Source organism: Saimiri boliviensis, chromosome 15 (genome assembly GCF_048565385.1).
Source record: "Saimiri boliviensis isolate mSaiBol1 chromosome 15, mSaiBol1.pri, whole genome shotgun sequence".
Classification (NCBI taxonomy): Eukaryota; Metazoa; Chordata; class Mammalia; order Primates; family Cebidae; genus Saimiri; species Saimiri boliviensis.
The window spans coordinates 67,250,552-67,276,179 of NC_133463.1; the positions used below are offsets into that span (position 1 = coordinate 67,250,552).

The following is a 25,628-nucleotide window of genomic DNA, read 5'->3' on the forward strand; positions in this document are numbered from 1 at the left end:
CCTCTGACATTTCTATGCTATAACATTTTTCATATATTTCTCCTTCATATGACTTCAAGGGTAAGAACTTAATATTCATCCCTGTATCCCTAACATACAGCATATAAACAGCAGTTGACACTTTGTAAGTTCTTAATGTTTTTAAAATTACTAAACAAATGACTGTGTAATTGCTACTGTAAAAGATCAACAAAATGAGGGCTGAGCACAGTGGCTCACACCTGTAATCCCAGCACTTTGGGAGGCCGAGGCGGGTGGATCACCTGAGATCAGGAGTTCAAGAACAGCCTGACCAACATGGTGAAACCTATCTCTACTAAAAATACAAAATTAGCCTGGCATGGTGGCGCGTGCCTGTAATCTGGCTGAGGCAGAAGAATCGCTTAAACCCAGAGGCAGAGATTGCAGTGAGCCAAGATTGTGTCATTGCACTCCAGCCTGGGCAACAAGAGCAAAACTCCATCTCAGAAAAAAAAAAAAAAGAAGAAAAAAAGATAAACAAAGTGAAAAGAGGGATACTAAGAATGGAGGTGTTATATCAGAGAAGGATAGAAGGCTTTATTCTTGTCTGGGGCTCAAGACTGGACCAATGGCTATATAACTTTAGAGTCCATTCAGTGTAGACTATGCACGTGGTGCTTTCTAGAATTGGAATGTAGAAACTCTCATGCAATGGGAGGCTTGAACTCTACACTGTACAGGGGTTTATGCCAGACACTGAGAACTGGTGGCCCCAAGGAAAAAGGTCACAGAGACATTAGTTAATGTGCAATATTAGGAACAGAAGTCCTAAAGCACATAGACAGCATATCTTTCTGTTTCTTCTTAGAAAAGCCAGAACATCTCAGTGCATCTCTGAAAGTGGCTTTGATTTCCTCTTATCCAATCCACATGTCATTGTTCACATTGTTCACCTCTCTAAAAAGCTCATAGGACATACATATGAACACCATACATATTAGATTGTAGGGTCTAGAATTATCCCCAAGAATAAAACCAGTATCTATTGTTGAAAACTTATAACTGACCTTTCTTCGACGCAACATTAATAATTTAAGATCCTTTAAATCTATGGTCAAGCCACGAGGTCAAGGTGATGTAACAATGCAACCTATGACCATCTTAAATTGTCCAAACAAGAGATATCACATACGTTGTTGCATCTAGGACATTTAAATGCAAAGTGGTCAATGCATTTAAGGTTGTTGAGTTCTGCAGGGGAAGATATGAAGCATCTGAAGTCTCTGAAGTTCCCTAAAAGTTACTCATCAGTAGACAAACAATGACTTATAACACTGAGCTGTGAAGCAGCAATGATAAGGAACATTCCTGATAGAAAAAAGGCCAAATTAGACAAACTATAGACATGTCTCTCATATGCTGGTTAGAGGAACCATCAGGGGTGCTACAATAGGCAGACCTTTTTCTACTATGAACAATGTAACAGACAAGCATCAAGAGCCCATGTCAAGCCTTCCTTTAAAGAAAACCCCTTCTCCTGGATTAACTAACCATAATGGAGTCCCAGAATTAAAATGAAACAGGAATAGATGCTAACCAGGGTAAACATCTCATAATTCTAACTGCTACTGATAAACTGACATATCATTTTAATAATCCCCTCAAAAAGTCTGAGTTTCAGCTTTTAAATATAAAGCTCATTCCAAGGAGAATTTCTCTGATGGCTTAAAGACTTGATAAATTTAGAAATATTCCTGGCCACAACATTTCTTCAAGAGTGTGAAGATCTTGAAACGTGTTGGGGGAAATCTTAAGGAGGTAGTAGTTTGAGAAAACGTGAACTTGGAGGAAATTGAGAAGTGACACGTGGTTGGCAGATCATAATCAAATAAGGCTGAATGAAGGAGTAATAAAAGACCCTAGTCACAGAAGAATAATCTGTTCAGAATCCTATTAGTCATCTAAAATCTTCATCTATCATAAGCCGCTGAGCTCATGGTCATAGGAGAAGTTTCACTTAACAGTTACTTGAGAGTGTCAATCAGGAGAACATTTAAGGACTGAAAATATTAGATAAAACAACTCAAAGCAGGTGAATGGCTTATATTTAAGAGACCTTGCCATTGTCTTTACCTGGCAGGTCAGTAGAAAAAGATCACAAGGGAATAAAGAGATTCTTAAAAAAAGAAATCCTGGGTAATGTTACTCATGGAGAAAGATTATTCAAAATGTAGCTATGTTTATTTTCTTATGAATCCATAAAAATTTGATATTGCATTTACCCTTTGAGAAGATTACATGGCAAATGAAATAAAGACAATGAGTGAAAAGGCCAACAATTAAATTTATATCAGCAAAGCATACAGAGGATCCACTTCCTGCTAGCACTATGCAAAGCAAAATTAGAGAACAACTGAAGTTTGCTCATAGTCTATAAGGAAGACAAAGTACCACCATGCCTTTACATATAAGCTTCTCCTTCTATCAGCCTTTGTGCAACTGTTAACATTCTTATCCCTTAAAAACTAGCTAATTTGTTGTAACACTGGCAAGTCTTCCTTATCCCACCTATTCCCAAGTGAGGCTGAGTTCCAGCTCTGTGCCTTCATTATGCTATCATGTATCTCTATAATGGCATACATCACTCTATCCTTATTGCTAGAATGGGCATTCCGTTTTTATCTCCAGTACCTCACGCAAAGCCTGGGGCACAATGGATGGAAGTATAGTAAATACTATGCGATGAATACAATATTATTAGTCTGAACAAAGTGCTAAGAAATGCAGAGAGGGCAAAAACAGACACACAGTCCAATGGAACAGAATAGAGAACTCAGAAATAAGGATGCACACCTACAGCAATCTGATCTTTGACAAACCTGACAAAAACAAGCAATGGGGAAAGGATTCCCTATTTAATAAATGTTGCTGGGAAAACTGGCTAGCCATATGCAGAAAATTGAAAGTGGACCCCTTAATTACACCTTATACAAAGATTAACTCAAGACAGATTAAACACTTAAATGTAGGCCGGGCACAGTGGCTCACGCCTGTAATCCTAGCATTTTGGGAGGCCAAGGCTAGCGGATCACCTGGGATCCGGAGTTTGAGGCCACCCTGGACAACATGGTGAACTCTTGTTTCTACTAAAAATACAAAAATTAGCTGGGTATGGTGGTGGGTGCCTGTAATCCCAGCTACTCAGGAGGCTGAGACAGGAGAATCAGTTAAACCCAGAAGGCAGAGGCTGCAGTGAGGTGAGATTGCACCATTGCACTCCAGCCTGGGCCATGAGTGAAACTCCATCTCAAAACAACAACAACAACAACAACAACAACAGCAACAACAACAACAACACTTAAATGTAAAATCCCAAACTATAAAAACTCTAGAAGAAAGTCTAGGCAATATCATTCAGGGCATAGGCACAGGCAAAGATTTCATGACAAAAATGTCAAAAGCAATTGCAACAAAAGTAAAATTGACAAGTGGGATCTAATTAAACTAAAGAGCTTCTGCACAGCAAAGTAAACTATCATCAGAGTGAACATACAATCTACAGACCGAGAGAAAATTTTTGCAACTTATCCATCTGACCAAGTTCTACTATCTAGAGTCTATAAGGAACTTAAACAAATTTACAAGAAGAAAACAACTCCTTTAAAAAGTGGGCAAAGAACATGAACAGACACTTTTCAAAAGACAACATTTATGTGGCCAAAAAACATATGAAAAAAACCCTCAACATCACTGATCATTAGAGAAACACAAATAAAAATCACCGTGAGATACCATCTCATGCCAGTCATAACAGGGATTATTACAAAGCCAAGAAACAACAGATGCTGGTGAGGCTGTAGAGAGACAGGAATGGTTTTACACTGTTGGTGGGAATGCAAATTAGTTCAACCATTGTAGAAGACAGTGTGGTGATTCTTCAGAGACCTAGAACCAGAAATATCATTTGACCCAGCAATCACATTACTTGGTGTACACCCAAAGCAATATAAATCATTCTGTTTTAAAGACACATCCATGGATATAATCACTGCAGCACTACTTACAATAGCAAAGACACGGAGTCAACCCAAATGTTCATCAGTGATAGACTGAATAAAGAAAATGTGGCACATATACACTGTGGAATCCTATGCAGCCATAAAAAGCAATGAGATCATGTCCTTTGCAGAGACATGGATGGAGCTGGAAGCCATTATTCTCAGCAAACTAACACAGGAACAGAAAACCAAACACTGCATATTCTAACTGATAAGTAGGAGCTGAACAATGAGAACACATGAACACAGGGAGGAGAACAAGATACACTGCGGTCTGTCTGGGTGGAGGCTGGTGGGAGAGTGAGCATCAGGAAAAATAGTGAATGAATACCAGGCTTAATACCTGATTGATGGGTTGATAGATGCAGCAAACCACTATGCCACACATTTACTTATGTAACAAACCTGTACATCCTGCACACGTACTCTGGAACTTAAATAAAATTAAAGAAAAAAAGGAAATTCAGATGGATGGGAGAAGGATTGGTTCTGCCTGAAAGATGAGGTAAGTCTTCCCAGAAGAGTTAATATCTCATCAAGGCTATGTCTTTTCCTGAGTTTTATTATACCATATTCATAACAATCCTGGGAATAGATCTTATTCCCATTTTTATAATGAAGACATCTTAATTTCTGACAAGCAACTTGCCCAAAGTTAATACATCCATGAAATGTCTAGAATGGCTATGCAATGCTAAGGAGTTTGATTTTTATTCTGTAGGTAACTGGGAACCATTAAATGTTTTAAGGATGGAAATAATGTTGTCAGAAATATATTTAATTCTGGCAATAGAAGTGGGACGTTAATTGAAGGAGAATTGAGGGAGCAGGACAGAGACTTCAGATCAAATGATAACTAGAAGGTTATTCAAACGGCCTGGGAAAGAGCTGAAGAGGAATGAATTAACGCAGTGGTTAGGATAGAGATAAGACTGGGGAAGATGGGACACTCACTTCACAAGCAGAATTCTGAGGATTTGGTCATGGATTCCACTTGAGTGGTGAGGAAAATGGATTAATCACAGGTGACTCTGAGCCTTCTATGAAAGGTGACACTGTGAGTTATGGAGGTATTAACCTTGAGAACCAACACAGGAGGAAGAACAGACTGGGGAAATGGTAGAAAAGATAATGGGTTAGATTCGGATATTTTAAATTTGAGATGTCAGAGGAATATTCAGGGGTATACATCTTTTAGAGAGAGAAAAATAAGAATCTTTAGTTTCCAAGAGGTCCAAAATGTAAATCTGAGAGTCACTATGAAGTAGGGAATGCTTAAGCCATGGAGGGTGAGATTGTCCAGGCAGCATTCAAAATGCCAACAACTAAGAGGACCTGTCCCCAGGAGGAATCAACATTTGGGAAGTGGCAGAAGATGGAAGCTTGCCAACAGCCTGAGAGAGAGCATCAGAAACAGAACCAAGAGAATCAATATCACACACATGGAAACATGTGAGCACCAAGGCAAGGAAACGCTCATGGTATCCAATGATAAAGCGGAACTGCATTCAAGAGAACTGGTATGTGAACATCAGATTTGTAACACCAAAGGCTCAATTAAATAAAAGACATGAAAGAGCCTGGAAATTCAAATAGTATAATTTGAGACATACTAGACAATTAGAACATCACACATTCTTCACATATGCATAAAAAGGAATCTGACCTCCTCATGCTTTCTTTCTCAAGAGCAAGAAGATTCTCTTCCTCAGAAGAGAGATAAAAGGAAGTGTTTCTCAATGTCACTTGTAGAAAGACATCCTATTGCCTAGTCAATAGATACTGGGTAAATTTGTTTTGAATAAATAAGTTAATAGTAAACATATTTGACCTGAACTTACCTTGAGAAAGATTACAATGAGACTCTCAGGAAATTGGGGACACTTAGGTTACTGGTGGCTGCAGGAAACACTAGGTAGAACTTCCATAAAGATGCAGTAATTAAAAAAAAAAAAATCTCCTATCGTTTTTGTATGTATTAAAGTCAGTCTCTAAATCTGTTTTTCTTCTTCTTCCACCACCTTAAGAATACTGATCTGGCAGTTTCTTATGAGGTCAAACATACATTTAAGATATCAATCAGCAATTCCACTTCTAGATATTTACGTTTTTAGTGAAATAAAAATCAGTGTTTATAAGAAAAACCTGTGTGTGAGTGCTAACTGCAGCTTTATTTGTGTTAAACAAAACTGTAAACAACTCAAATGTCCCGCAGCTGAGGAATGGATACACAAACTATGGTTATATTAGGTTGGTGCAAAAGTAATTGAAGTTTTTACCATTAAAAGTAATGGCAAAAGCCGCAATTACTTTTGCAGGATTCTAATACACTCAGTGGAATATTCAGCAATGAAAGTGAATGGAATGACGACACATCACATCTTTTATAAATCTAAATGTATCTCCGTAAGTGACAGAAGCCAGACTCCATGACTCCTTTTATATGACATTCTGGAGAAGGCAAAACTGTAGGGATGGAAAGCATCATTGGTTGCCAGGAGCCGGCAGTAATAAAAGGAGCTGACGACCAAGGGGCGCTGGGAGAGTATTTTCTGGAGTAATGGAAATTTTCTATCTTGACTATTGTGGTAGTTATTCAACTACGTGCATTTGCCAATACTTCCGTTACTGTGCACTAAAAATGGCGAATTTTACTGTATGCAATACAGTATATATCTTAACAAAAACAATGAGATAAAAAGAATACTAGCACAGAAATCAGGAGAACTGCCATCTAGTTTCAGTTATGCCACTAACTAGCTGTGTAACTACGAACAAATCTCTGATCTTCTTTAGGTCTTGGTGCCCAAATCTGCAATCTGAGACTGGATGGACAATTTCTCATCAAGTCTATTGCTCCATTCTACAAAGACTTCCTTTTTTAAGCAAGGTGGTGGACCAGATGGCCTATTTCAGTTCAGATGGCCTACTTGAGTTGCTGAAGTATCTGCGGAGGTGACTGGACTAAAATAGCTAGTCTGTACATATAGTTCTAAAAAGTCTTCTTGGATTAGAAAGTAGTGTTTCTAATTTTTGTTATTCCAAAAGACAGAGCTTTGGGAAAGTCCATCTGGTTATGCAATTCCTGACTAAAATTTGACACATATATTTGGACAATGTGAAAAAAGTTCTTCAGGAAATACTAATGTTTAATGAGCTATAACTGGCCCTGGTAAACAAACATGCTCTTCTTTATTCATCTTATAGGCACTAATTATAAAGGCATATGAGGATGGTAGCATCTACTACCAGCATCTGCCTTATTCGCCAGCTGAGACACTGTTTTCTATTGCCTGAATTTACCCAACCCTCATAGTTGCTGATATATTTTTATACTTTCTATGTATTTGTAGCCAAGAAATTCACTAAAAGGGACACCCCAAAAATGGCTCCATGCTATAGAATGAGAAAACAAAAGAATAAAAATAATAATCTTGATGATGATTTCAAAGCTTGTATTATTTTACTTGTAAAGCAGCGGTTCCTAAACAATGGGCTAGCATTTTTTTTTTTCACTGTGGTAAAAACCATATAATATCAAATTTACTATATTAAGCATTTTTAAGTATATATTTGAGTCATGTTAAGTATATCTAAGTTGTTGTGCAATAGATTTCTATAAGGTTTCACCTTGCAAAACTGAAACTTGTCATGAAACATGAATTTCTCCTCCACCAAGCCCTTGGTAGCCACTTTTCTACTTTGTTTCTACATTTCTATTTTAGTTATTCCAAATGAATAGAATCATTTTGAATATTTGTCCTTTTGTGACTCACTTATTTTGTTTAGCATGATGTCTCTGAGGTTTATCAAGCATCATGTGGCAGTTTCCTTCTTTTTAAAGGCTGAATAATATTTCATTGCATATATATATATATATATATATATATATATATATATATATATATCTCATGTTTTCTTTATCCATTCATTTGTTGATAGACATTTGGGTCACTTCTATCTCTTGCCTATTGTGATTAATGCTGCACTGAAATGGGTGTATAATTATTTCTTCAAGATCCTGCTTTGAATTCTTTCGGATATGTATCATATGCTAACTCTATTTTTAGTTTTTTGAGGAACCTTAATATTGTTTTCCATAATGGCTAAACAATTTTATATTCCAACTAACAGTATCCAAGGGATCTAATTTCTCTACACTCTTGCCAACACTAGTTACTTTCTGTTCTTTTGGTAGTGGCCGTTCTAATGGATGTGAGATGATATGTGGTTTTAATTTGCATTTCTCTAATGATTAGTGAGGTTGAACATCATTCCATATGCCTATTGGCTATTTGTATACCTTTTTTGGAGAACTGTCTATTTGAACGCTTTATTTTTTACGTGGCTTTTTTTTCCTTTTGTTGAGTTGTAGAAGTTTCTTATATATTCTGGATATTAACCCCCTTTCAGATATGTGATTTATATATATGTTCTATTCTGTGTTCTGTTGTCTTTTCACTCTATTGTTTCCTTTGATGTGTATCAGTAATTCTTTTTGTAAATAAAATTTATTGGAACATTTATATGTCAAATTCATTTAAATATTGTTGATGGTTTGGTTTTGCCTAGTGGGGGTAGTTGCAACAGATACCATATGGCCAGCAAAGACTAAAATATTAACTAACTGGTCCTTTACAGAAAAGGTTTGCCAACCTCTGTCATAGAATTTGCAACAAACTCTATTATATGGTTTCTACATAAAATCTCATTTAACCACCACCTTGAGATGGGAATTATTAGCCCATTTAACATACTAAAGGCAATAAAGCATAATGAGTAAAAGCTTGCTGTAGAGTTGGACAGACCTATGCTATGCTTTTTACTAGTTGCCTGACTTTGAGTATATCACTTAATCTCTTCATCCTCACTTACCCCCATATGTAAATTGGGGCTAACAAACAGTGCTGACCATGGTGGGGTAAATGTCAGAAGCCGATGTGACAATTAGTGCATGCTTTGTATACAGTAAACATTTATCACTCGTTAGCTATAAACAATCACATAGCTAATACTGAACATTCAGCATTCAGTGTTCTTGGAAGGGTTTTCCTACTAGAAACACTGTCCACTATTAGAAAGCTAAGAAAGCCCCTTTTGTCCTTGATTATGGATTAATTTGAAGGATCCCAAAATAATTTGCACCACAGTTGTATGTTATATAAGGCACCTTTCCCCCATCTCTCATGAATCAAACAGAAGGAAAACATAATAATGTTTTCAGCTCTACACTGTGATTCCCAAGAGACAACTAGAAGTACTCCAACATAGCTGAGTTTCTAGCAGGTACATGCAAGCAAACAACAACAACAACAACAACCACCACCACCACCACCACCAGACTGACATCCTGGCCACTCATGGACACAATACAGAACACCAAAAGGCTACACAAAGGAGAGAACCACTTTAAAGGCACCAAAGGGATGACATGAAAGCAAGTCCAAGCATTGATTATGTTACTTGCAAATATCAGATAGTAAGGGGGTATTGAGATTTAGAGCAGGGGAAATCAGAGTCCAGGATTTCAGTTTAAGGACAGCTCTGGATTTAGATGATAATCTGTTTCAGGAATTTTTGTCATGATTCAGTGCTAGGGCCTGTATACTCACATATCAACTATGCATCCAACATACAAAAATTTTCAAATGCCTTACAGTTTTTGTCAGCATCCAGAAGGAGGAAAACAAGAAAAAAGAGGGCAAATATTTCATCCTTTCTGTGTTCAAATAACCCACAGTGGCTAGGCAGAGCTCTTCTGATACATTTGTGACCTTTTTGCCTGCTGACATGGAGCTCCTGGCCAACTGTGTAAAAACAATTAGTGTAGAATAAAACAGCAATTGAAAGGCAGAAAAGTAGGCTTAGTTATCTGTTATTTTATTGCCTCTATAAACACTACAGAATGAGCTTTCAGATGATTATATATAATTTAAAGGTCTGATTACGAACTGATGCAACCAATTTGATGTGTTTGCATGTGTATGTTTAATTTCTACATCCCAAAGAGTGTTGTTTCCTTGAGAGAAAATCTTAGCGTGCAATCGTTTGTTTTAGAACTGATTTCCAACTTTGTGGCTGGTTCCTTTGAATGTCTTCAGTATGGGAATTACTTCATCCTTTAAGGATGTAGTTCTTCCTTAAAAGTGTAGCCAAAAATTTAACTCCAGATTATATATTTAAGGTGAACAATCAAGCACTGAAACACTGTGGGTCAAAAATAAAGTTTGGAAGAAACAAATTCCCCAATTAAAAAATTAGCAAAGAATTGGCATAGATATTTTTCCAAAGCAGATGCACAAATAACCAGTAAGTACATGCAAAGGTGTGCAATATCATTAGTCATCAGGAAAATGCTAATCAAAACAACAATGAGTTTCCACTTTACACATGCTTGAATGGCTATAATAAAAGACAGGCAATAACCAGTGTTGGTGAGGATGTAGTGAAATTGATTTCTCAAACACCACTGGTGGGAATGTAAAATGGTGAAGTCACTTTGCTTTTCACATACATGGAGTTGTTACTGTATTACCCAGAAACTTAACTCCTAGGCATATATCCATGAGAAATGAAAACACATGTTTGTGCAAAAACTTGCATAAAAATGTTCAAAGCACCAATACAACTAAAATCAAGAAACAATCTATCAACTGATGGATAAAATGTGGTATATTCATACAATGGTATATTATTCAGCAACAAAAAGAAAATAAATATTTACACATGCTTACCACATGGATTAATTTTAAAATTATTATTCTAATGAAATTAGCCAATCACAGAAGACGTATATTATATTATTCCATTTATAGAAAATGCCCCAAATAGGCAGATGAACAGAAAGTAGATTATAGTCACACACCACGTTTCAGACAATGACAAATCACATACACAATGGTAGTCCTTTAAGATTATTATGCTCAAGTTTTATTGTGCCTTTTCCATGTTTAGATATGTCTAGATACACAAATATGGTTGTGTTACAACTGCCTACACTATTCAGTACAGTAACCTGCTGTAGCCTAAGAGCAATAGGCTATACCAATTAGCTTATGTGTGTAGTAGGCTATACCATTTCGCTTTGTCTAAACATACTCTATCATGTTCACATAATGATGGAATCAGGAACAATGTATTTCTCAGAACATATCCCTGTTGTTAAGCAGTTAGGATTCCAGGAGCTGGTGCTGGCAGTGTTGGGAAGAAATGGGGAATGACTGTTAAAGGTTATAGAGTTTCTTCTTAGATTAATGAAAATGTTTTAAAATTGATTATTTGTGATGGTTGCACTCTCTTTACACTCTTAAACACCACTGAATTTTATGCTTTAAGTAGTAAGTTGTATGTTATGTGAATTACATCTCAATAAAGATGTTATAAAATCAGGATTATTATAAATTATGAGGTTGATTTAATTGCGTGGCTTCTATTACTGATAGCCAACAATATTCTGTATTTACTATCATACTATACTGAGTGATTTACATATCTTAGCTCTTTTAACCTCCCTAGTTGGTGAGCACAGCAAAATGTGTTAGGTACAGGATTTAAAATTTGGGCCTGTCTGATGCCAAAATTAACCCTTTCTCCTTGTTTCTTTTTTAAAAATTGTATTCCTCTAAATAGTTAATGTACCCATACATTTCATAAAACAAAGTGACATAAAAGGCACACACCCTCTCTCCATCCACCATCTTCCCTCTCCCACAGGTGCAGCTTGTATTAGCTTCCTGCACATCATTCAGCATTTCCTTAAAACAAAGCACATATGGATATATATTTTTATTTCCCCCTCTTTGGCAAATGTAGCATACTATACACATTGTTCAGATATAGTATACTATGCTATGTCCAAATATAGCATACATTGTTCTGCTGTTCTGCACCTTGCTTTTTTCACATCTTTTCTCATAGCTGAGAGTATACCGGTGCCTTGGTGTACCATAATTTAATTTGCTATTCCCCTAAAGATGGACAGTTAAGTTGTTCCCAAGAAGCTATATTTTGAAATTGCATCCAAAGGCAAGAAGAAAACTCCTAAGAAATGCAATCATTTTTAAAATAAATTCCTTTCCTCAAAAATGGACTACTTTGAAAGCGATAACTCTTTTTAAAATGTGTTGGTTAGTAAATATTTGTTAAATATCAATGCAATGGTTTAAATGTTATGTCCCCTCGAAATTTATGTACTGAAATCCTAACCCGCAAGGAGATGGTATTGGGAGGTGGGGCCCTTGGGTGGCAATCAGGTCATGAGGGTTCAGCCCGCATGTATGGGATTGGTGCTCTTGTAAAAGTGGCCCCACAGAGATCCCGTCCCACTTCTGCGAGGTGACATTACAATGATTAGAAGGCCATTTGTGAGGAAGTGGGCCCTCATCAGACACTGAATCTGCTGGTGCCCTGATCTTGGACTTCTCAGCCTCCTGAATTGTGAAAGACAAATTTCTGTGGTTTATAAGCTACCTAGGTTATGGTATTTTGTTGCTGCAGCTTGAACATATTAGATAATCATCAACAACAAAAAATTAAATTCATTACACCAGAGTGACAGCCCCACATGAACCATGGAAAGATATTCCATCACTAAGGATTTGAACTGTGATTCAAAGCCCAGGGATTTCCAAAAACACTCCAAAATGTTTGTACTTATTCAGCATATTGTTTCTGCTAAATAATATTTACAGAGATGAAGAATCAAATATTCATTCCTGAATCATCTAGTCCCCTATAGTGAATTTCTATATGACATATATGTTAAACTAATCAGTTCACTTAAGTGGAACGAAATTCTAACATTTTTATTATAGCAAACCTAGACCCAAAATATTTTAACTCTAACCGGTGTTTAGAACATCTATTATCAGTCATAAAACATAAAAACAACTTGTATAAAAAGGAAAGAAAATTAACTATTACTTCAATAAGGCTGTGGATTTTCTGAAGGATGCATGACATGGATTGAGCATTAACATGTGAAGAACTGGCTCATTCCTCTAATCCAGGCACTTTGGGAGGCCGAAATGTGCAGATCACTTCAGTCCAGGAGTTCAAGACAAACTTGGCCAACATGGCAAAACTCTATCTCTAATAAAAATACAAAAAATTAGCCAGGTGTGGTGGCGCACGCTTGTAATCCCAGCTATTTGGGAGGCTGAGGCATGAGAATCGCTTGAGCTTGGGAGGCAGAGATTGTAGTGAGCCAAGATTGCGCCACTGCACTCCAGCCTGGGCAGGAGAGTGAGACCATGTCTCGAATAAACCAAAACCAAAATCAAAAACAAAATATGTGAGAAAGAAGCAATAAAAAGTGTAATATCAGCACAGACAAAATATTCAAGAGCTCGAGAACAACACTGCCTTCCAAAGGGAACTGAATGAAAGAATTAAAAACGTACAGCATTTCAAAGCTAAAGAAAGTGACAATAACTGAATTGAAAAGGCTGAACTGAGCATTATCTTCCCAGAACACAAATGTATATTTAGCTTAATAGACCTAAGTACTATCTTAGGAAAAATCTTATATATTATGCATCTAGGGCAAAGAGAGCTATAGAAATGATTCTCCAAAGCAAACACATTGCAGGCTGACACTAGTAGAGGAAGTGTCAAAGGCACACACAATGCATCACACGTGAGTTTAGGTCTCATTCTGCAGATTGTCACCAGAGGGAAAAAATGAGCTGCGTAAACCACAGACACTAAACAGAACCTAGGAAGAACTATGCTTGTGGTTGAAGCTTAAAAAATATGCACACTTGTATTTTCTGATTATAAGTATAATACAAATTTGCAGAAGATTTGGGAAATATAGAAAAAATAAGAATTAAAATCACCCACTTATCCCACAATTCAGAGAGAACGATTAAAATGGTTGGCATATTCACTTGCAGTCCTCTTTTCTGTACATACAAGAATATATGGTTTTTACACAATTGGGTTTGTATTATACACACAATTTTACACATGGCTTTCCCCCCACCTTGTATGACTTCTTAAGTACTTATATTCTTTGAAGATGTAATTTTAATAACTGCTTTAAGTGAATTACTTAATTCTTTTCATATTGCTGGACCTTCTGTTTTCCAAACAGCACTGTGATAGACTTTCTTATCATAATTTTCATATTTCTATCTACTTCTTAAAAGAAACTTAAAAAGTATGTCAGTATTTCACATTCAAATTTAAATCATTCAGTGTACCAGTACCTATAAATTCACCACTGGAAGTCCCTGCAAATAATGCATATGAAATAAACAATACCATTTTATTATCACTTGAAGTCTATATTTATCCTTCTAGAATAGTCATCTTTCAGGGAGCACGTTATTTCCTCTAGGCAATGGGCTATTATTAGGTTAATCTAAATGCAATAACATGAAACTTGGTTGACCCAGATTTCTCCAGTATCAGTATGCACGTAATTACAATATTCTGCAGAATGACAAATACTCAAGGCTCTCAAAAATACGTATTTTATCATACTTTCATTTAAAATGATATACAATGGACATTAAAATAAAACAAATAAAGGTTATAGCCAATGAAGGTTGATAGCAACCAAATCTTATGTAGACATGGAAGTTACATATAGTGTAACTTAGAGCTTTCTTCAAATTCTGCCTTATTTCGTCACTTCCACAGTTATTGGGATCTTAAGTGCTCTGTTTGTATTGAAGTTATTTATAATTCCTGTTAAGAATTATATACTCTTCTTAACAGTCCAGTCTTAGATTCACTATGGTCTATTTTAAAAATTATTCTACTTTCAACAAGTTAAATGGGGTTCTCACAATCTCTAAAGTGTGTGTATATAATACATTCATGTATATTTATACATATCTAAAATGTTTTTCTCCCATTAACCAGTAAAAAGCAAAATAAAAATACAACAAAAATTTTACTTACATCACTGGCCATAGTAACTACAGAATCACTCAAACTCTAAAGCCCCCTCACAATTCAAAGTCAGGTAAAGATAGCTAGAGCCGGACTGTACAGTCATGCAGGCTGCATGCTATACAACTCTAGTGAGTGCAATCGTACCCCGATCAATATGACTGGTATTCTTTGGGGTTGTGCAGTATACAATCCATACAGCTATATGTGATGGCCCTGAAGTGAGCTCAGATAATTCTGTTCGCTCATCCATTACTTATTTGTAAATCCTTTTCTCTAGTGAGCTACAACAGTTTTTGCAGGGAAATAACTTTTAAATCTGGATACTTTTTTTCTATGAAGAAAATTCTGTGAAGAAACAATGACAAATTCTCCCTGGCTCCTGTCTGTCATATTAGTAAGGTATTCTTTCTTCCCATCTCCCCTTCCATCCACCCATCAGGAAGCAACAGGGTACCTTGCGTGAGTAACTGTAGATTTCGGACTTCTTCTCGCACCTTCAGCTGGAGCACCTGTTGTAAGATGTGCTGCCGGAGGTTCTCCTGGGCAATCCCCATCCGCTCAAGCTTTTTGTCAGTAAGTCTCAGCAGGGCTCGCCCTGCAGGGTTTTAAGAAATAAAAGGAAAAGCAAATGAACTACCTGCTGAAGAAAGATGTCCATTTTGGTCCTAGCTAACCCTGCCATCACAGAAATTTCTACCTAAATACAGACGTTTTGGAATAAAGGTCCTCCATTATTATTGTTGACATAAATGGATTATCTGGATGAAAAAATACACATATTTAAAAGAGAACCTTAACTTTTAATTGAACATTGGGAAACCCCACTGACTCACACATCCAGTTAGATTGCGTGACTCACACATTGAGTTAGATAAAATAGGAAAACCTTAACCTGGATATTTGGGTCACAAATTGCACGTTTCCATAGAAACAATGCTGTTCACTGGGAGCTGGATTCTCAGGCTGGCCCATAGGAGGCCAAGTCACTGACAACCCAGCTGAAGAACTGGATGCTCTAACGGTGGCATATATAGAAACTCTAGCAATGTATAGCACAGGATATAATAACATTTCTGTGAAACATGCATTTAAAGTCCAGTTTTAATCTGCAGGAAGTTGACACTCCTGCTGTGGCCCTGGCATTGGGCTGGAGGTTCCATCTCTAGCTGGTGGGAGCTATGCCTTAATCCCAATTATTGGCCTAACTCAAGGGGCCTAGCAGGTCTGAGAGGGAGAAAAGCAGGGTAAAAAGGGCATTCAGCTGGGCACGGTGGCTCACACCTGCAATCACAACAATTTGGGAGGCTGAGGTGGGTGGATCACCTGAGGTTGGGAGTTCGAGACCAGCCTGACCAAAATGGAGAAACCCCATCTCTACTAAAAATACAAAAATTTAGCCGGGTGTGGTGGTGCATGCCTGTAATTCCAGCTACTTGGGAGGCTGAGGCAGGAGTATCGCTTGAACCCAGGGGACAGAGGTTGCAGTGAGCCAAGATGGTGCCATTGCACTCCAGCACAGGCAACAAGAGTCAAACTCTATCTCAAAAATAAATAAATAAATAAATAAATAAATAAGGACATCCAAAGAGGGCAAAAACAAGGCACCTCGAGGTATGAGTGCCTGCAATGTACAGACACCCTGGGCTGTGGTCAGCTGGCATGGCCTCCCTTCAAAGTTTATTTCCCTACATACTTCTCTTCCTAGTGTGATTTCTATCAAATTCTCTTCCACTCTGTGCTTGCCCTAAAATAAGCTTATTTCTAGTTTGAGAGTTTACTCCAAGAAATAAAGAGAGTGATGATTGCTAAATGCCCATAGCACGACCCTCTACTCTTCTCTGACATTCCTACTCATCACATCTGCCTATCTTTTCTCATTTCCACAGATGAAGAAAAGACAGAGTCAACTACATGTGATGAATGATGTCTTTAGGTATATTATCATACACATTTCACAAGGAGACAGGAGAAGAGAGAATACCAGTTACTAGCAGCTTGTATTGTTTATGCTTCTAGTTTCCTGCCTTTTAACCTTTGCTAAGGGCATCAGTCAGGATAAGTTAGTTTATATGCTGCTGGAAAAAACAACCCCAACATATCAGTGACTACAACAAACTTCACTTCCAGTTTATTCTGAATGTCAACTGCAAGTCTACCCATCTTGAATGCTGCTGATCAATGTAACAGAGGGAGAAGAGAAGGTGCTAGAAGATCAGCATGCCATCAATGCACAGTCATTTATAAATCATGGGCCAGAACTAATTGCATGAACATTTCCACCCACAAAAGTGCCACCAATTGTACTTCCAACATGTGCCCAGAAGTGAGATATTTAATAAGCAGCAATGGTGAGAATCGTACTAATACAGACATGGTCCTGGGCCGATGTCTGGAGAGGAAGAGTTTTTGGATGTGTTCGTGTTTGCGGTGGTTGCGGGTGGAGGTCTGAAGCTTCAGTGGAACCTGCATTTGTAAGGGAATCCCACATAACTAGAGCTCAGGCTTGGCAACACCAGGCAGACTGTGATAGTCATGAGAACGAAAAGGAAGGAAAGGACAAAATCAGACTCAAGTAATTCCCATTGCCTTCTCTGGTTGGTGGACTAATGGGCCCCTAAAGATGTCCATGTTCTCATCTCTGGAACCTGTTAATTTATCTTACATGACAAAAAGGACTTGCAAATGTGATGAAGGTAAGGAGGATCTTGAGATGGGAGAGTAGCCTTCATTATCAAGGTGAGTCCAATCTAATCACAAGAGTCCATAGGAGTGAAAGAGGGAGATGGGAGAGCCAGAGAGATATGACAATGGAAGCAGAGGTCAGAGTGAAGTGGCCAAGAGCCAAGGAATTCAGGCAGCCTCTAAAAGCTGGAAAAGGCAAGGAAATGAATTCTCTCCCACACCTTCTAGAAAGCAGCTGTACCAACATGCTGTATTTAGCCCTATGAAACCCATTTTTGGAGTTCTGAACCCTTTAAGACAATAAATTTGTGTTGTTTAAAGCCATGGGAATTTGTGATAATCTGTTATAGCAGCAGTTGGTCTTGTGACTTGAATTTACATGTTTTTAAGAAGTCAAACAGATGGCTTTAGATTTCCTTCCCTTTCCCCATTTCTGGCTGCTGGCATACACAAAGGTAAAAAAGTAGGAGTGCTAAGGAATGGTGAGTCCGAGCGCCAGGGTTCCAGGACAGTCCCGCAGTCCAAAGCTCTGCTCACTGTCTGACCTTGGTCCAGAAGTTTCACTCCTAAAACAAAGAATGGGGCTTAAATATCATTTATATGGATAACTGGCCTCCAAATAACAGACATCTACCTCTTCATACATGTCATAAATTTACAAACACTGCATAAAACACCCCCTGAAGTTCTGACAATCTTAATTCCTTCCAACATAAAAATGTAGATCACCCTCCCTCCTTTCTGTTCCCAATTATCTGGGCTGTGGTTTCACAAGCTGTGGCATTTCCTAGCGAGACTGCCGAGGCACTAGTAAGACACACAGCTGCTTCTGTCTTAAGCCGGCTGGGCCACCATTAGAACACAGAGGGAGGGTTTTATTCCAGGGCACACAGCTCAACTTTTCTTTGATGCCTTCCTATAAACCTGTAGCCCCAGCCTTTCCATAAATGCATCTGATTGGTCAAGGTGTAGATACATAGTCCTACCAGAATGTTATCTCTACTTTGGTGGGTTAATAGCATTGGGTTTAAAGATACGAGTCAGAAAATTCTGTCAGTTATAAAAAAGTTATACAAGTCTGTTCATTTTCTTTGTGATACAATCACGCTTATGAACATTTCACAAATTAATTGCCCAACTGTTCAAATTATTTAATTCCAATCCTGAGAACATAATTATTTCTACTCTGTTGGAAGAGAAATTGAGAAGTTAAAGAATACTTAAAACATGAGAGCTTGTCCTACTTTTCCCCACTATACATTCGGTTGTGCTTTGTCTTCCTTGATAGGAGAATAGAAAGGTTGCTATTCAAGAAAGATTAAGGATAACATTTACTTCAAAATTTCCTGGTAAAATCACTTCTAGGCAAGATCATGATCTGTACACCAAAAACCTTAACAAAATCTGATTCATGGTCTTCCTTGGGTGTTTTCTACAGTTTGGTGGTTCTGGAAAACTTTTGTAATAATTAAATCATTCCTAGGAGCAAATGTGCCATCAGTCTCCTATTCTACCACCTCTTGCTGAATACAAAATAAATAAGTGTCCAAATAAGTGTGGTACTGTTTTGATGAGGTATCAGGGAAGTGATAAGTAAGCAATCAATCAAATTATTTTATAATTTATGTTAATTTTTGTTGCTTATCATAAAATTCAATTGTTAGTTCAACAAACATTTATTGAACACTCACGATGCCCCTGTTCCTTTGTCACTCTCCCTGGGTACAAAAATTAACACAGCAGACAGGATCACTTTTGAAGCCTTCAGGCTGACAAGGAAGGCAGCTCGTGGCAAATGTCTACAGGTATGTGACGAATGCTAAGGAAGGCAAACATAGGCGCTAGGAACGGGGTAATCTGACCCGTTCTGGGCATCAGGAAGCTGTTGATGAGTAAGGAACGTGTAACCTAGGACTTACGGAGGAAGCAGGAATTAGACCAAACCTACTGATTGAGCAAAGATTTTTTAAAAGTTGCCACATGAATGAATAAAGACAGGAGCTGCTATTATAGACAGACAACACAGGAGCACCGTCCCAGCTTGAACATTCCCTGCCTCTGCTCACAGGAGTCTCTTGGCCACCATCATCTGCAGTCCTCTGTCAATACAGAGGAGGATCAAGGAGTAAAAAATCAACCCAATTTCAAACAAGCACCACCAAGTGAATTGTCTGATACCATCAAACTGGTTATAATAGTTATTAGGTGATCTGGGCTGCTGGGCCCTTCACCAGCTCACAGACTCTAGGGGTTAGAAGAAGCTTAAATTTTTTCACATCGATCTTACTCCCTGCCTTTTACTCTTTTCCAAGTATTTATTGAGCACCATTATGTGCCTGCCACTATTTGGGGTGTTGTGGATATGGAGATGAGTGGTTGTCTTCTGCCTGCCTGGAGCTCAACATTTAGTGTGTAAGGAAGATGACATACAAATAAACCAACAACTAGATTTAGATTTAGAGACAGATGTATGGTCTCAGATAGACATAAATGCTCTGAAGAAAAACCAGAATGAAGGGGCAGACAGGGACCCCTATTAAAAAGATGGGGGCTATTGTAGTTGGGGTGGTTAGAATAGGAAGGTCTCTTTGAAGGGGTGATGATGGAAGCAGAAAGTTAGCATGAGGGAACAGAAGCGTCAATGCAAATGGAGGAATGACAGGGAGACTGGTGTCACTAGGACAGAGCAGGTGAAACAAGAGGTCTCAGAGAAGACAGGGTCAGATCACATAGGGCCTCGGAAGCCCTGCAGAGGACTGTGGATTTTATTCTTCTGGATGTGGAAAGTTCTGAGCAAGGATAATTTGGGCACGGTATCAGTATTAAAAGAATCCCAGAATGCCCCTGGTCACTATGTGGAGAATGGATTCAGGGCAGAGGTATGTGTTGGAGGAAAGAAGAGTCCATGGACTACCACAGTCATCCAAACCGGAGGTATTGGTGTTTTTGTACTGGAGTGGAGGGGAAGAATGAGAAACAGTAAAATTCTGGATATATTTTTAGTAACATTACAATCCCCAGAAGTGGGGTCTGAGGGAAAGGCAGACATCATAGATGACTCATATGTTCAACCAGAGCCACCAATGTCTGGGGGCCCCATTTCCAAGCAAGACATTGAGTCACTGCTCAAGAGAGGATGTGTGGAAGGAGGAAATCCTAGTAGTATTAGTGCTATTTTTTCTTCTGAGAGCACTTGGGATATGGAGAAGAATAAACGTGATAGAACTAAGCAAAGAAAAACAATTAAAACATTCTCCTTTTCTTGAATGCTCTTATTCCTTCAGGACTCTCCTGGAACCCCAAAGCTCTGAGTTGACTGGCAGTAAGGTAAGCATAGGCATATCCTGGTGGAACTTAGAGAAATCAGAGGGACCTCTTATAACCCAGCTCTGTATTGATTAGCCCTATTAGGTGCCTTCAGAGCAGAAGATATTCTCTGGAACTCCTTGTAGAGGCCAGGGAATATTCGGTGAGGATATTCCCACAGAAGGAGCATGGTGCTCTGGAGCAATCTTGGAAAGTTAGAGTTTGGCTGCAATCTGAAGCTTGAGCATACATAGAAAAAGTATGCCTGCATGTGCTCCACTAGAATCCCAGCAACACAAAAGCAAGTGTGATGGTTACTTTTATACACCAGCTTGACATGATTATGAGGTGCCCAGGTACTTAGTCAAACAAGTCATCACCAATTCTGGGTGACTGGGGATGGGATTAACATTTAAATTGGTAAAGTGGATAATGCAGACTGCCCTCCATAATGTGGGTGGGCCTCATCTAAGTAGTTGAAAGCCTGAATAAAACAAAATGCTGACCCTCCCTGGACTAAAAGAATTCTTCTGCCTAATGGCCTTTGTGCTGGGACATTGGCTCTTAATTTTACAGCAGCCTGCCATCCTCTGGACCCAAACTAATACATTAGCTCTTCCTGGTTCAACAGCAGCGTCTGGCCTGTTAACTCCACCTGGGACACTGGTTCTGTAGATTCTGGATTTGTCAGTCTCCATAATTACATGGGCCAATTTCTTATAATAAACCTCTCTCTGTATGTACATGTATATGTATATGTGTGTATAGATATGCTCATACTGTGCAAATACCCAAAAAACAAACTGGTTTTGTTTCTCTGGAGGACCCTAACATGCTGGGGGCGGGGGGTCCTCACCTGTCAGGTGCCTTATTACTCCCAAGATTACCTGGTGCTGCCTCTATGCTGGCACACAGTAGTGCTCATAAGTATTTATTGAACATATATCCTTAGTGCTACTAAATTAACATAAAGGTTATCTTTATCACAAATTGGCGATATCAGAAAAGATGTAACCGACTTGATTGTAAGCTGCTGGGTAAAACAACAGCAGCAGCAGCAGCAGCAAGAAACTGGACCTACAGAGGGAGGAGGCTCCATTTTGTTGTGTTGACCACAGAAACACATGCCAATCGAAAGAAATAGAGAACAGGAGACTAAATGAGGCTTAAAGAAAGAAGAGTGCCTTTTTCTATTTCTCAACACACATCAAGTCAGACTACAAACCTTGCTAAGCAGATGAGCAGCAAGAAAAGGTGAGGGATAAGAATCGCAGAATCGTTCATTCATTTCCTATGGTTGCCATAACAAACTATCACAAACACAGGGGCTTCAAACAATTACTCCTCATAGTTCTGGAAGTCAGAAGTTCAACATCTGTTCCGTTGGGCTAGCATCAACGTGTTGGAAGGGCCACACTCCACTCCCTCTGGAAGCTTTAGGGCACAATCTGTTCTCTGATATGCCGTTTCTGCCAGCTGCCAGCACTGTCTTGCATGTGGCCACAAATCTCTGCCTCCATTCTCATATCACCTTCTCCTCTTGGGTGTGTATAATCTCACCCCGCCTTTCTCTTACAAGGACACTTGGAGTTGGATTTGGGGCCCAACTGAATAACCTGAGAAAATCTCCCCATGTGAAGATCTTTAACTTAGCACATCTGCAAAGACCCTTTGTCCTTATAAGGTAACATTTTCAGGTTCCAGGGATTAGGATCTGATGCTGTTGGGTGGATATCGTTCAGTCTATCACAGCTGAAAGGAACATCTGAGTTTCTGACTATGGCACAGGATTAATTGTGCTCCACATGGAGGCACAGAGAAACTGTCCTGCCTAAAACAGCACAGGAGATGACACAGAGACTTAGGTTTAGACCATGTCTTTAGATTTCAAGCCCAGCCTGCTCTCTGGTCTCTATTCCAGGTGCCCTTCATCTTCTGCTCAGAGAATTGCAACAGACAGCCTGGCACAACTTTTCAAGAGAAATGATTGTACGTCATAAGGCATGATTGGAAATGACAGGGCAAGCTGGAGGTAGGGCAAGCTGGAGGTGAGCCAAGAGTGGCCACAGACCCTGTCCTATTGGGAAATCTCAGTGCCACTGCAAGTGGTTGGGGGGAGGGGTATGCCACTTTTCCCCAGAATGAATTAGAAGGCCTCTTTTCTGCCAGAAATAGATGATCACTGGACAGTTCTCCAAATAAATGGCCCTTGGTGCACTGGGTTAGCTCCAAAACTTCTCTCAGGTAAAGGCCTGTGTCATGCACTAAGCAAATGCTTTGGCTCCACCACAGTCCTGGCTGGGCCAGAGCAACAGGCATTGTGCATACAACTAGTGTCCCACAGCCCAAACTTGTGTTTCTCCAATCATGCCACTACTCCAAAGTTAGAATTTTAGGAACAAAGAAACGAGAGTCTAAATCACAAAAGTATGGCATCACAGCTAAAAGGTGTAGATAAATTCCTAGGAAAGCACAATCTGAGTCTTAATTTACTCATCTCTACAACGGGGTTGAAAATTACACTGTCTCATAGAATGACTATGAGAGTCAAATGAAATAATACAGACATATGACTATTTGCAACTTGGAACCACAATGATAAAACCATTTGGGTACTACTGTTTCTTGGCTGGCCACCACCTCTTCTTACTCTTCCTCCTCCTCCTCATCCCCTCCTCCTTCTCACAACAGTAGCAATAATAATACCAAATGCCTATGGTGGAGTTACTCTGTTAAACACTATCCTAGTAGCTTTACATAGATTAAGTCATTTTCAACAGTTTTCTGAAGGTACTATTATTATCTGTGACTAAGAGCTATAAAACGGCTAGAGCCCTTATACCTAATAACCTGCGGATCTGGGATACAAATATAGGCAGAAGCCAAGCTCTCAACCGCCTCCCTAAACTGCCACCCAGAAATACTTTATACAAACCTACATACTCCTCAAGGCCACTTCTTGCATAGAGAACGGAACTCATGAGCAAATGAGAGGCTGAGGGTCAGGAAAACATCACCTCTGAGGGCTTAAATGCAAGCAGTGGGAACACTGTCATAGCATCACTATGCACAAGGGCATAATGGTTCACCTGATGCAGAATGACAGGGAAATGATGGATCTCTGAATGCAGCCATCACACAGATTCACAGACTGTACATGAAACATAGATCGAATCGGCTAGACTACTAGAAACTAGCAGACAAGGATAAATAATATAATTTCCCTGCCAGAGGGACAAATAAGGTTGGTTGCAAGCTCATAAGGGGGGCATTTAACTCATCTGGGGACCTTGAACAAAAACCCAAAAATCAAGAATGTTGCTAGGAAGGGCATTCAAGGTACAGGGAACAGCACAGGCAGAGACGGAGACCTAAGAACCAGAAGGTACTCTAAGGAGTCTCCAAGAAGCTCTCTCTGACTGTGTGAAACCTGCAGCAGGGAGTCTGCAGGGCTGTATTCAGCGTTTCATGCTTGGTCTTACTCTCTTCCTTTATTTTTACCTTCCACCATAAAGCAGCTCATGTGAGACACAAGTGATGATATTCCCAGGAGTAAGACCTTCCATTTGTACAACTAATATTATCAACACTTCATTTTTGCCTACACTACATCTCTGCTTATTTCTGATCAAAGTCTTTTGAGAGCTGCTTTTTTCTCACCTGGTAGGGTTTTTAACAGTTAAAAGCAATTTCCCTATAGTATATATATATATTTTTTACCTCCAAAGTACTATATAATTTTCTTGCTTATTGTGTTTATCTTTGGATTCATTTCCACTCCTTCCCATAATGTAAGCTCCATGAAAGCCGGGCTCCCTTGAGGTTCTCAAGCATCTAGCTGGAGCCTAACTCAATGTAGGCACTAAAAAAATACGTGTAAAATTAATGCTGGGTATGTGACCCAGACCAGAATATATATGTTTCTTTGCTGTGATCATTATGGCTACTAAGAAGAAAGTTCTTTGCTGAGTGTGGTGGGTCACGCCTGTAATCCCAGCACTTTGGGAGGCCAAGGTGGGCAGATCAAAAGGTCAAGAGATCAAGACCATCCTGGTCAACATGGTGAAACCTCGTCTCTACTAAAAATACAAAAATGAGCTGGGCATGGTGGCACGTGCCTGTAGTCCCAGCTTCTTGGGAGGCTGAGGTAAAAGAATTGCTTGAACCTGGGAGGTGGAGGCTGCATTGAGCCAAGATCGTGCCACCGCACTCCAGCCTGGTGACAGGGCAAGACTCCATCTCAACGAAAAAAAAAAAGGAAAGAAAAGTTCTCCTTCTTTCTTCAACTACTTCCCAAGGGACAATATAATGCTAGACTTGCTATTAGTGGCTGTCTTTACCACTCTATGGAGGGAATTTCCTAGAGAATTAAGCTAACAGAGAGAGCAGAGCTGGGAAAGAGAAAAGCGGGGTGAGAGGAGAAAGGCAGAGAAGGAGAGAGAAAGAAAACGTTATTTGGTTTCTTGAACACAGTCTGGCCTGAAGTCAGATACCCCTGCACTTTTGGTTCTGTAAGTCAGTATGTGGTAGGGGACGGGGATAAGCTAGCTGAGCTCATTTGTACCACTTGCATCAAGAGAATCTTGACTGAAACGTCCAAGTTTACGAGGGATTCTCAGTTAATTCACTATACTGCCATCCGTTTCCCCATTTCACAGAAGCCTATCATGGTGTAAGTGGGTAAGAATGATATGAACCTATAGAAATTGGTTCACA

At 39.0% G+C, this 25,628-nt stretch overlaps 1 protein-coding gene across 11 annotated transcripts in view; it reads right to left on the reverse strand.

Moving 5' to 3' along the window:
* Positions 1-25,628, reverse strand: part of SAMD12 (sterile alpha motif domain containing 12) — a 509,648-nt gene that overhangs the window by 263,970 nt on the left and 220,050 nt on the right. For all 11 annotated transcript variants that reach the window (XR_012514162.1, XR_012514159.1, XR_012514160.1 and 8 more), the window contains exon 4: positions 15,379-15,519. Coding sequence is in view for 4 of the 11 variants with exons in the window: in XM_074387079.1 (XP_074243180.1) it covers positions 15,379-15,519 (141 nt within the window). In the remaining 7 variants the exon portion in view is untranslated. The remainder of the gene's footprint in view (positions 1-15,378; positions 15,520-25,628) is intronic.